General features: G+C 47.9%; 1 protein-coding gene across 1 annotated transcript in view; it reads left to right on the forward strand.

The window, feature by feature from the left end:
- The window catches only part of SLC4A4 (solute carrier family 4 (sodium bicarbonate cotransporter), member 4), a 205,913-nt gene that overhangs the window by 169,865 nt on the left and 22,724 nt on the right, over positions 1 to 13,324 (forward strand). The window contains exons 14-18 of the mRNA XM_009324028.1: positions 315 to 586; positions 4,558 to 4,628; positions 8,661 to 8,849; positions 10,991 to 11,104; positions 11,457 to 11,618. Coding sequence (XP_009322303.1) covers positions 315 to 586; positions 4,558 to 4,628; positions 8,661 to 8,849; positions 10,991 to 11,104; positions 11,457 to 11,618 — 808 coding nt within the window. The remainder of the gene's footprint in view (positions 1 to 314; positions 587 to 4,557; positions 4,629 to 8,660; positions 8,850 to 10,990; positions 11,105 to 11,456; positions 11,619 to 13,324) is intronic.

Raw genomic sequence — 13,324 nt, forward strand, 5'->3', positions numbered from 1 at the left:
AAGGGAAGAGTTTTACTGGGAAGCGTAGAAAGAGCTTGAATTCACTGGTAACATTTATTAGTGGAGGCGTAAGCAAGGGCGATCACTTCTGCATGCTTTTCTGCCACCTCGGCTATTAAACTGCACCGCATACATTTATGGAGTTGGCTGGCTGAAAACGGAGAGCTTAGCTCTTGGGAAGACTCTCACGGAGTCTAAGTGAGCACAGGTCCCAGAGGCTGTGCGTTCACCACTTCTCACTGGGAAGTCACGATCCTGCGTGGATTTATCTAACCCCGATATTTTCCCTTCCTGCCACCCCTGTCTTGTTGCAGAGACAATGATTTTGACTACCTGGAGTTTCGTCTCTGGATCGGCCTTTGGTCAGCCTTCCAGTGTCTCATTCTCGTCGCTACCGATGCCAGCTTCCTGGTCAAGTACTTCACCCGCTTCACCGAAGAAGGTTTTTCCTCCCTTATTAGCTTCATCTTCATCTACGATGCTTTCAAGAAGATGATTAAGCTGGCAGATCATTACCCGATCAACTCCGAGTTCAAGGTGGACTATATCACGCATTACTCTTGTGCCTGTGAACCATTAGATCCAGGTAAGAGAATGTTTCGTTAGCTCTCCAATTTGCAGATAGGAGATTGCATTTGCTTTCTTTTTCGGTTGTGCTGCAGTCCAGATAATAAACAGGTAGATTAATCCTTCTTTATCAGTTGTCTTCAGATATCCTATCTTAGCCTTATATCGAAGCTGAGAGGTGAATTTCACCCTGCGTACCAACTGCGATGTCTTTATAGCCGACCTTCCTGGGACTCCTCATGTGAGCATCATTACCAGTGGAGAAGCTGTCTCTGTACCCTTGTCTCCTTGCGTCCCTGAGGCTGTTAATTCTGAATGGCATTCCTCTGAGAAGTCTGTGGAGGGGCAGAGGAGGTGGCCAGGTCACTGCCATGGTGGTCAGGTCACTCCTGGTATCCGCTGTGCCGTTTTGTCAAGTGCAGGAGTTGGCTTTATTCAGGGCGTTACCCAAACATGGGTGGATTTCCACCTCCTGGCTGCATGCATGAGTGGAAAATCACAAACAGTTCCTCGTTAGAGCGGAGGGGAAGGATATCCAACGGTTCAGCCTATCGCTAGAGTGTGGGCTGCAAGGCAGGTGTAGCCAGCATACGTATAGATCTGGCAACACAACCGGGAACAAAAGGTTACAAAACCCAAATACACACACAGGCATACGCTGGCTCGTACCATCAGGGAAGCTGTGACCACTCCTAGGATCCTTCAAGCAATGAGGAGCGAGTAAGAAATTTGGTTTGTGCTCGAAGTAAACTTCAGGTTATCTCGACATACCTGTCAAACAAGAAAAGCTTCTGGTTGCTGCTAGCTGCCTCTGTGCAAAAGGTGTCGGGAACTGGATCCCTAGGAGCTGTGTGCCTACGTTAGTTATTAAATGTAGGATCTCTGCAAGCACGTGGGATGTTGGTCTAGTTCTGCTTCCGTTTGAATGGCAGGGTGTTTTCTGTTTTGGAGTTAGGACGATGGGGAATGGTCAATGCCGAATTGCAAGTCTCCAGTTCCCATCTAAACGCCTACGGCACAGACCCAGTGCCCAGACAGCAGCCTGTCCAGGTAACCCTCTGGGACGGGGCTCCAGCCACACCAAGCTCTCCTGCAGAGATCTGCGTGAGTCTGTGGCACCTCGGGCACGAAGGCCAGCGTTTCAGAGGCTGCCGAAGTTGAGGGAGAAGATTGGAAACAGCAAACTGTCTGGGAACGGAGCAGCTAACAGAGTGACCCCATATTTAAACTCAGTCCAGGACAAGCTCAAAAAATAATTTGAGGCTTCTGTGTGTAAAACAGCAAGGGCTGGGGTGACAGTACGGGCAGAGCAAGTGGCACTAGCTGGGTCCTTCGGCTGTTCTCATCCCTTGCTTGGTGGCATGTCCTTCCATGGTGGATTTGATGCACAGAAGCAGGGAGTTTTCCAGAGGAACAAGTGGCCTGATAAATAGCTGCTAGCGTGTCAGTCGTGACACTGACAGTTTGGCCTTTCCTAGGTCTGAAATACACCGATACGTGCACGTGCTGTGTCCCTGCATAAACCCAGACAGCATCCATAAGCAAAAGACGGCACAGATTTAATTCCTGCTCCTTAAATAAACAGGTTTCCACATCAGAGGCTCATCACAGCTACACAGGAGGTTTTCTCTCTTAGCGCGCAGCAGTAAATCAGCAGCAAAGTAGCGAGCAACAGCAGGACAGAGTCTAAGCTCTATCCTTTGCTTTCACAAAGGGGCTCTACACCCTCTCGGAGTTTGCTCAGAGTTTTTAAAGATAGTGCCTTGCTCTGTGTACATGCTTATAGCCATGCAATGGGAGTCAGTCTGTAACGTTTTGCTCACTAAACATGAGTGGCCTTATTCTCCGTGTCCTGCATTTTTTTAAAGCCCTCTGCAAGGTGGCATAAATAAAATAAAAGTGCACATGGCAGATGAGCAAAAGGGGATGCCTGCTTCTAGGAAACGAAGCGTAATGAGGTAGCATGTGCTTTCTTTCCAGTGATTTTCCTCTAGTGCAGATAATGTCTGCTGCTGTTGGGGTGCTGTAAGCAGTGGTTGATAAGCTGTCAGGGGTTGTGCTGGGAGGGGAGGAGATTTGGGTTTTTTTTCCAAAGTAAGTGCAGGTAAAGCGTTACTGATTTTTGTCACGCCACAGGTGAAGCTGACTCTTCTTCCCTCGTACTCTGATCCAGGCTTTCTACTGTTGGTTTTCATCTCTGTGCCATTAAGATTCGGCTCCAGAGTTTCAGCATCAGCCCTTAGCTTGCATTGCTCGGTTTCTGCGCTGGGCTCTGCCCACGCTCCCACTTGCAGGGGCCTCAGAAAGCCGGGGAGCAGCGTCTCGCCAGCCCCACCACGCTTTCCGCAGGACCTTAAAATAACGCCTTTGAAATCACCGGCAGGATTTGTGCGTGCTCTGGTGATAATTAGTTAGTGTGTCCCGCGGGGACTTCCCTTTGATCCTTGCGCCTCCGGTCTGTGTCTCTGAGCTAACACGCACCATTTCATAATGTGGGTCAAGAAGTTAAAAGGCAAAACCAGCAGCCAGACCCACGCTCCATCCACTTTCAGGAGCAATAGCATCCGTGTAGCATCTGTTTAGCCAAAAGCAAAGCGTTAGGGCGGTGTGCTTGACACCGAGGGGGCTCGACAGCCGCAGCGGAGCGGACTCGCAGGTCTAGAAGATTGCAGTTTGCTGCTCTCTGCTCCGTGCAGTTTTTGGGTACTGACGTGACAGTGCGAAGACCCTTGTTGAACCAGCCGCCTTGCATGTTTCTGCTCGGAGGGGACAAGCTGCTCCGTCCGAAAGGCCTTTTACCTCATCCGTCAAGCCTACCAAGTTTGGACGTGATTGGAGATGCTAGGAAAAGAACATAAAGCACTCTGAGAGACATTTGCTGTCTCTTCTCCAACTTGACCTCTCGAGAAAAGGATTGCATTGTTTTACAGGCTCAGCTCCGTCCTCGCAGCGTGGCTTGCAGCGCGGCGCAGTTTCCGCGCTCAGGCGTTGCCCTCGGGGTGACGGAGCGGGCTGCCCGCTCGGGATGCGCGGGCGTTTCCGTACCTGGCCTTTCCAGAGAGGTCCCTGCCATCGTGAGGAAGATGCTGGCAGCAAAATCTGCAATAATGCTTCGAGGCACAGCAAAATCCATGTCTCGGCCAAGAGTCACGAGATCTTACTTGTCAAAGGCCCAGGAAGGATTGCCTACGTATAAAGATGTCCTAGTACTTATTTAGACCCTAGTATGATTTCAGTAGTGTAAAAGACAAATGCACTTACTCTTCCTCCAGCTAAACAAATGTGAGCTTTGCAATATTTTAATACAACATAAACATTCTTATCAGACATAAAAGTACATGTGAAACCTAAATAAAACATGAGGACATAGTTGACGAGCCTATTTTCAGGAAGGATTGCATTTCTAAATGAAATTTCAAATAAATGATATCTAATCCCATGAAAACAAAAGGAAGACATGTATCATTGTCACAGTGAACACTGCCCCTTTTTTCAAAGAAATTATCTCCATCCTGTTGATTTCAATTACTCTATCTTTTTTTTTTTAACTCAAAAAAATGTGTTTGTGCTGGATTCTGAAATGCATTTTGCTTTTCTGGATGTCTTTGGGGTTGTGCATTGATTTTAAATTAATAATTAGGAGTGTTCTGTGGATATTTATTTTAATCCAGAAATTGTTAGAAAAATAATGCAAAACCATGAAATATTATATTGTCTGTCTGGTTTTCTTGGGTTTTTTTTTTTTTTTTTTACAATGAACTCCAAAAAAAACCCAGTTAGGTTTGAATTATGTTTCACTTAGCCTTTTCTTTCCGTTTTTTAAGTGATTGATGATTGATGCTTTTGGGTCACTCTGAAACAATACTTTTGACTCACTTTACTTGAGCAAAGAGATTGCAAACAGTTTGATGGAGTTAACGAATGATTTAACAGTTGAAATTTGCTTTCCTTCCTAGCTCACGGTATTCCTTTTTCTGTCCTCTCTTGCAGTTAATAGCTCGTTGTTTAACGGGACGACGGTGCCGTCAATCGATGAGCTGTTCTATTCCTCTGCTGAGAGGGTAAGTGCCCTTTGCGAGGGCGGGCATTATCTGGTCTTTGAACGGGGCTGTGCCAATAGATGAGGAATTGATCGTGTGAAGAAAACCCTCACGCTGACACTCCCCCGTTGCCCGTGACACTGTGAAAATGTGACACTGCTCCTTTCGGCATGCTCACTTGGTCCTCCAAGGATTTCTTGTGGTACTGCATACGGAATACTGTGCGCACAATTTGGTAATATTAATTACTTGCTAATAGCGGCCACTTTCTTGCGGTCTGATCGGTGTGTGTTGGCAGGATGCAAATGGTTCTCCCAGGGGATGAGTCAGATCCTTGTGTCCAGGGCTGTAACGGTAGGGGTGTTGTGGCCAGCCCTGCCTTTGGAAGGTCCTGTTTCCATCCCGTTCTTTGATTTTTCTGTAGCTAGCCCTGGCTTTTCCACATTTCACGCCGGTGGTGAGCTTTGGATGATGAGGAGAAAGAAATGGAGATTGATGGGGTCGGGTACATTTGTGTTTGATGCAGGGGAAATAAGTTGTGACACAGGGTAACAGCTTTCTGCTGAAGAATACCGATCCTACCTGTCGGTGTTTCTTTCCATGTGGTGGCCACTCTTGGGTGGCATCAAGTGGCCCAGCAGAAAGGGAATGGTTTCTGAGCTGGGCACGCTGTCAGCAGGCACTAGGAGCGCGAGACGCGAACCTGAAGGCAAGAGCGTTGGCCAAGGTCCCCGAGGGGGTCGGTCGCAGGGTGAAGAAATAGAAGCGAGGTCTCCCGATGGCTAGGCTGCACCTCGTGTGCCCTTCACTGCCCCTTGCCTCCTTCACTGCCCCACCTCTGTCAGCTGGCAGCGGTCCCTGAGCGTCTGAGTTGGCTACCTCTGGAAGGGCTGGAATTGAGGGCCTCCTTGTTCAGCTGCCCGCCACAGAAAATAACGCTTGGGGAAGTGATGAGCAGCCCCCAGCTCCGATACAGCGCCAGCCGTCAGGACACCTACGTCCACCCGTCAGGAGAAGAGTGTGCGTTGCCACTTCTGTGCAGTTAGCAAGAACAACTCTTCTCAGGTTTTTTGTGGGTTTAGCATTTGAGTGTCAGTCTCGGGAGAAGGGAGGCATGCCTAAGAGGAAGGCGAAGAACTGAACCGAGGCCTGGAGACATGAAAACAACCCAACGAGTTGGCGTTTGCAGGCTGTCCTTTCCTGGAACAGTCATCTCGGCGTCTCAGCCCTCCTCCCCCAAAACCCTGCTTTGCAGTACCCTGCCTGCAACGCGGTGGGGCCGGAGGGGACGCCCGTCAGTCTGTCTCTCTGCCTCATTTTTGGAAAGAGCCCGGGGCCCATGCTCTCACCCCATAGGATGCTCTGCCTTAGCCCTGGTCCCCACCACGGGAGCCAGCCCAGGGCGCAGAGCTTAGCTGTGTTTCCAGGCCCCTTTTTGGATGCCTCAGAGTTTCAAAGCAAAACAAATGTCTGGGGACACATGACAAGGATTTTGGGTATGGGAAGAGCATCCCCGGTACAAAACCTGCCAGGCAGTTGGCAGGGGGACGAAGCAAGATCACATCGGGGCGTCTCCCAAAGAAGAGAGATGCCCTCTTCTTTCTGCTCTCTGATACCCCAAGTGGTAATCGTACCTATTGAACGCGCTCCGGTGCTTATTTCTGTAGATGTAAAATCGCAAAATGTGAAATACGCCCCCAAATATTTGGGGTTTAGTTTATCTCCCTGCTTTGAAAGCCACGTTCACCCTCCCCTCTGTTGCCATCCCGAAGTCAGCAGTCGGGGCAGATCTGCAGAAATCCTCCTGATGAGGGACAAAGTGCTGCTGTTGATGCCGCGGAGAGAGACGGTGCTGAGAGCGCAAATGTGGCAACACCTTGTCAAACAACAACACAGAGCTGGGGATTTTGTTGTTGCATTTTTTTCCCCGAAACCCCCATCAGTGTCAGCAAAATCATGCCTCAGTTAAGCTCTTGGGATTCACAACATTTGCTGAGGAAGCTGCAGTTTATTACATGCAGCTTCAGACCACAACTTTATAAGCATCCAGTTTGGAGACATATGTGATGTATTTTTCAATGTACACACATGAACAAGATACTAACAGATGCAACATGAGGCCATGAACCTTTTGCCTGCAGCGAGTACCTTACGTATTCTCAAGATTTCTAATATAATGGGGGGGGGGTGTCCTCCTACTTGAAAATGTCACTTATAAACAAAAGGATATTTTGTGCCTTGCACTTTTGCCTAAAGAACATCCTTTTTCTGGTAAATTGCTTGTTGATCTGAATTAGTCTGTGCCCACGTTTGTGATAAGTTCTCTATAACTTAACTATTTGGAGTAAAATACTCTTTCCTCTCTATGGATTTATTAATTTTGAGTTATTTTAAAACATCCTTTCTCTCTGATGTCATGGTTCCCAGGACTATGGTTTCCTTCATTGGGGTTTTCATGCAGAAAAGGAGGAGCAGAGACAATGTGATTCTAAAACTCCCCAGACTGACAGAATTTTGTAGGTACCTGAGAATACAATTTTTCTTGGTGTTAGCATATACTCTCTGCATTCTCACTCTCCCCTCAGGCAGTGCTCGCTGTGCACACCTGGAATAGCCTCGCGAGCTCGCTGCTATATGCACGTTTATGTTCTTGGCCTCTCGTGCATTTGGATTTGTTCTGTCCTCGTCCCCGCACTGACGTGATTATGAATTATGCAGGGCAGGGAGGGGAAAAGCCCTTTCCTCGGGCTCTGCTTCGCCACAAGCATTAGGAAACAGATGATCATCTAACACGTCCTGTGCGGCTCTGGGTTCCACAGTGAGAGTTGAAATCCAAATAGTGCCTCCCTGTTTGGCCGTCGCAGTCAGTCGTCACTAGTAACGAGGTATTCAAATGAGAACGGAAGGAATTAAAGGAAATTCAAATGCAGGTTCTTATTTGGCAAGGCTGTGGGGAAGAGACCCTCAGCTCTTGCTGAAGTCAAGGGAAACCATTGTATTTGGGGGTGTTGCGTTCAGCCCCAGCGGGTGAGCTGGTGCTCTAGGACATCTCCGCAGCTACGGGCAGGTTTTCCCAGCTCGGCAGAGTCCTGCTCTGCCACTGCGCTGCTTCAGTGCCCCGGGGAAGGCAGGCTGGGGTGCGCTGGGGCCGGAGCGCTCTGCAGGGGTATAGCAGAGAGGGAAGCTGAACCTCGGCATCCTTCTGACTGCTTGTCTGTAAAACAGAGGGGATTTTGGTAACTCCAGCTGTGTGGAGGAGCACAATTAACATTGAATATTTACAGTATGTGCCGGCTTGTTCTTTGCATGTCCGGCATTCTGCGGGCACTGATAAACGGATGGCTTTTACAAGATACACGGGAGGATCCCAGAGCTGAACTCTGTGAGCACCGCAAGACCCGATGGGCTCGTTCAGTAGCAGGGCTGTGTCCTGTGCGTGGTTACTCAGCCTTCACCAGCGTAGCACACCATCCTTTAGCCCGGGGCAGTTGGCACTGCGTGGTGGAGGTGCTCAGAGCACGCCAGAAGGACACCCGGTAACTGCAGTGTGGCGCGGGGCTGTGTGTGCAGAAGCCTCCTGACGCCAGTGGGCATTAGGCGAGCTCAAACCTTGTTTCTAGAAAGGGCAAGGAGGGAGATGTTCTGCTGTGGAAACAGTGCTGGTCTTGATCCGAAAGAAGCAGGTTTGGGTTTGGTGTTGCTTGCAGTGAACCGAGCAGTGGGGAGTGGATGTAGAGGTGGTCTCAGGCCACTCCAGCTTCTGCATGAGGTTTCCAACATTGCCCTTCCACTGGAGAAAATGCGGAGCAGAGGTCAAAAGATCTCAGTCTTCTTTCCGAGGCCCAGCCTGTCCTCAGTTCCCAGGTAATATCATCCTCTGTCCGGGTTAAAATCCATTCTGTCTGCGCACAAGCACAGGAATTTTTAGCCTCCGCTCCGTGCCTGCCTTTTCCTCCCAGTATTTTTCCTGATGCTCTGTCCCCGTTCCTGTCCTGGCACGAGCAGTGTTTGCATGAGCACGGCTTTATGGAAATGTTCTCCTTTGTTCTGCAGTACAACACCACCATTGACTGGTCATCTCTGACAACGAAGGAGTGCTTGAAATACGGAGGACAACTTGTGGGCAACAACTGCAGCTACGTCCCTGACATCACCCTCATGTCTTTCATCCTCTTTTTTGGCACTTACACCTGCTCCATGGCCCTGAAGAAGTTCAAGACCAGCCGCTATTTTCCAACCACTGTAAGTATCTCCTTTCACCCTAGCAGTCTGTTTCTTTACTCTTTCAGAGTGCAAAGATCAGCCTTCCTTTTGGTATAGCTGTCACACACACGGGGAGAAATGCTTTGCAGGGAAGCCAGGTTGCATTGGTTGAGAAACGTGGTACTGGTTAACCCAGGTATGTCTGGGATTGCTTTGTTTTCACTCTCTCAGTGTTTCTGGAAGGTACGGGTAAGGCAGCAGAAGAGCCAAAATGAGCCATAATCTGTCGTGGGGATGTGGCAGTGATTTTCAAGGTACTGACGACAACATTTCCAAGCTGAGATACACAATGATGTAGTTCATCAGCCTTAAGAAATCAGAAGAGTCCTTCAGGCATATATAGTTTCAGCCGGCCATTTTCAGTGTCAGGTACACAGCTTAATGTGATGTTCTGACTCTGGGGTAGGGTGCGTGGCCATTCTACGGAGACCAAATGACCAAAAGGGGCCATTAATCGTTATGTCAGAAGTCTTCCTGCTTATAGCCAGAGGGAGTATTTGGGAAGGACAAAAGAAGCCCTTTGCTTTGTCACTGAGTAAAAGCAGGTAAGCGAGCTGTCCATGTAGAACAGGAGAAGGGAGACGCATCTTTGGTGTTACCACGTAGCGTTTGAAATAATCAGAAATCAATGCAAAAATGTTGAACTCCACTACAGTCCACGTCTGGTCTACCTGTTACGGTAGGGACCTAAAGCAGAAATTCCCTTTCTTCTCTGAGGATCAGATGCAAAACAAGGATGACCTGAAAATCCTCTGCATTGATTTAAACAAGGCTTTGCTCAGACTTACAGCCAGCTTATATGCACCTCTCAGGTGCATCTGCTTGTTTTGCCTCCCCAGCTAAAGTTACCACGACACGTGTGCGAGCTGGCGGTTTCCGTGTGTACCAAAGCCATGTTTCTCTCTGAGACCTGCCCCCGCCCCCTCCTTTTTTTGGCGTTCTGACGCACGAGGATTTATCCTGCATGGATGTTTACTGTTGTGCTGTGTTACAATTGAACCTCTATTATTTTTAATCAAAAGGAAACAAATTCCATCCGAGCTGGAATGCAGCTCAATTCATCTGTAAGCATGTGAACCCAGGAAACCTGGAAGGAACGACAGCTCTGAAAAGATCACATGGTTACAGACAAGCACAGTGGGTCCTGCCCAGTTAAATTTCGGGGTCTGACCAGTGGCGGCTTTAAGTTGTCGTATTCCGATGACTTCAGTAGAGTTGCGCTCTTAGGGTATGTTGAGGATTTAGCTGAGAAGCCTGGTTTGTTTTCCGCTCTGTTTACGTTGATTTATTACTTGAACAGAAAACAATGTAGTCTCTGCCAGTCGTACAGAACATCTCATCTGTCGTGGAAGTTTGGGTCTTCCCATCTTCTAAAGGGAAGTTTGTGACTGTTTCCATTGTCTGGTGTAAAATACCATTTCTTCCCTTTCCCATTTTTTTTTTAATCTGCATTGCAAAATCACTCATTAAAAGAATGGAGTCTGGGGATAACACAGTATTATTTTGTTAAAGCCACGTACCTTAGGAATCCTGTGATAACACGAGAAGCTCGACTTGTGTCAAAAAAGCAGTCTCCAGCCCTGCATATAAAAATGTGAATATGTGGACCCTAAAGAATCAGAGATCAGAAGGCAAACAGAAGGAGACAATATTTTATATGTCTAAAAAAGTCACTTTTTTTTAGGTTTATTTGTACATGGTCAATATCTGTTAATATTGGAAGCTGATCCTGTAAAAGTCTCTTCAGACACTGCTGCAGAGGAACTAGGTCTCCATGCCAGTGGTTGTTGGCTGCTGTCGAACATAACATCAGTGAGACTGCCTTGAAGAATTCATGTGGGAGTTTCTTACAAAAGCAGTTTTCTTTTTCCTTAGGCTTGTTTTCATACTTCCATTTAGGCTTAATTGTTTGGCTTTCAGACAGCGCAGTAAAGTACCAAGGCGCATTTAGGCAAATGGCACCAGGCATGACAATGCGCACCTTTGTTTCTACGAAAGAAGAAATGATGAGCTCGTATTGCCACCAAACGCAAGCCTGGAGTATCACAGAGAAACTAAAGCATGGGTGAAATGGTGTTTCTTAGTGCTAACTACTGTTATGGTATCAACTTCTGTTTCAGGCCCGGAAGCTCATCAGTGACTTTGCCATTATCTTGTCCATTTTGATTTTCTGTGGAATAGATGCCCTGGTAGGTGTGGACACACCAAAACTAATTGTGCCAAGTGAATTCAAGGTATGTCATTGTCAGCTTGTTTGGTGGCCTTTGGAAGAGGTTCCCTTTTCCACCCATCTGCCCTGTATAAAATGACTTGCCCTCAGAACAGGAGAGCAGTCAGCTGTCTGGAAAGGACCGTTTTACTCAGATGGCATCCTTTTTCTTAGCATCATTTTGGTTGGCTGATTTACCCCCTAAATCCTGCCTCCATACTTTGAACCTTTTGTTGCTGTTCATGGGGAGGATATAATTGTCGCAAACCTCAGGTGTCTCCCTGTAGCCCCACTGCTGGAAGTACAAGTGTATTTAGGATGTCGTCACTCCTATACTGCGGCTCTAATGCAAGCTTTCCTTTCCTTGCCCTTAAAAGCCAACCAGTCCCGAGAGGGGTTGGTTTATCCCACCTTTTGGAGGGAACCCGTGGTGGGTGTACCTGGCAGCAGCCATCCCTGCACTACTGGTGACTATCCTCATCTTCATGGACCAGCAAATCACAGCCGTCATCGTCAACAGGAAGGAGCACAAGCTCAAGGTGGGTGCAGAGAGCTGCCCGGTGCTTTTTCTGTGCTAGAGATGGAGGAGGGCCCGTGGCAGCGTTAAGCGTACGTGCCACCTCAGAAACGTCATTGCTAGTGTTTAACAACAATGTTTATTTTGTTGACTAACGTAGTTTTTGCCAGGAAAACCGCTGATTCAGTTGAAAATCTTGAGCGTTGCGCAAACAGCATTTGCCTTCCTCCTAAAGCAAGAACCCTGTGCAGGGCCAACTCGCAATGTCTCGTTCAGTAAGCACTTGGTAATTTTGATTGGCTTCACCATCGTGTGGCCTGGAGCATTTCCACATGCGAAGCTTTGGGATTGCTCCTCCCTTTTCCTTCACAAACAGGTCCCATGCCAGGAGTAGTCGGATTTCACAAAACCAGCCAGCTACCCCTTCCCTTCTAGGGGAAGGAAAGGACTTACACCCGTCACATCCTACCCTCTGCTCATCTGGCAAAGATGTGGCTGCAGCCAGAAGAAATCAGAGCAGCCCTCCTTTGAGGGGCAGAACTTTTGTTGAAAGCCCCTTTTCATGTCAACGTAAAACCAAAAAGTTTCTTAAAATCTTTACAATAATTTGATCTTTCCTTGCAAGAGCTTCACTCTCCAGCTGTAAACACGGGAGAATGGCAAAGGAAACTTCCAAGTACAGGCTAGTCAAAGCTTGTCTTGTAAAGAATACTGATGCAAACAACATCTAGCTGCCTTCATAACCTTGCTGCCCCTGCAATTCTATTCGTGGTAGTAGTGCTGTCCACCTTAGTAGAGGGCTGGATGAAGTGCGTTTCAGAATCTACTAGCCCTGACGCCAGAGGTGTCGTTTGCCTTGGTAATTCTGCAAGACTCCGCCATTTGAAGAATTAGAAAAGGAAAGAGGGTGCGTGTCTATCCACAAACATAAAGTTACATGCTTGTCCGCTTCACGTGTCCATCTGGCGTGCTCTGCTTTTCCAGCAGGAGATAAGAAATCGTTAAATTAAACGCAGTAAGAAACTGATGTCCATCATTCCCAATGTTTGCTTGTGTAGGGGAAACGCATGCTGTCCACTACACCTGGCAAACGTGGTTGTACATACTACCAAAACTGTTCATTGCCTCAAAACAAGTCCCCAGGTCTGATGTTAAGGAACATCTAGGAAGGATAGGATGCTTTCCAGTGAGGATGCTTGGCAGACGTTCTGTCTGGCATTTTATTCAACAAGGCATTCAGGAAGATGATTGGGGCCAGCAGAAGGGTCTGATCGCTCGCTGCCTTACAGCTGGTGTGCAAAACGGCTGGGTTTTGGTCGTGCTGGTGCTTCCAAATGGCCATTCACTTCACAGACTCTAGTTTTCTAGAGAAACTAGTCCCAGACTCAAGTCCGGCTAACTCAAACCTCTCCTCTAGCATCAAATTTAGTCTTAACATCTAATTTTCCTCCTACCAGTTTCCTCCCTCAAAGACACAGGCCTATTCCCTATCATCTGCTGCTGTTTTAAGGAGAGAAAGTTGCTTTGTGATTGTGGTCGGCTTTCTTCCTTCACTTCTGTCATAGGCTATAAGGGGATACTTTATGAATCTGATGCATCAGCATGGAAAGGAAAACGAGGGTGGCCAGAGTGGGTCTACCAGGTCATGCACAGATCTGCAGAGAGTGCCCATTTTTGGGAGCTCAGGCTTGCGGTGGGGAGAGGCTGTGAGCTCCTCTCTCAGGAGCT

The sequence above is a fragment of the Pygoscelis adeliae genome, unplaced genomic scaffold (genome assembly GCF_000699105.1).
Source record: "Pygoscelis adeliae isolate BGI_AS28 unplaced genomic scaffold, ASM69910v1 Scaffold55, whole genome shotgun sequence".
Lineage (NCBI taxonomy): Eukaryota > Metazoa > Chordata > Aves > Sphenisciformes > Spheniscidae > Pygoscelis > Pygoscelis adeliae.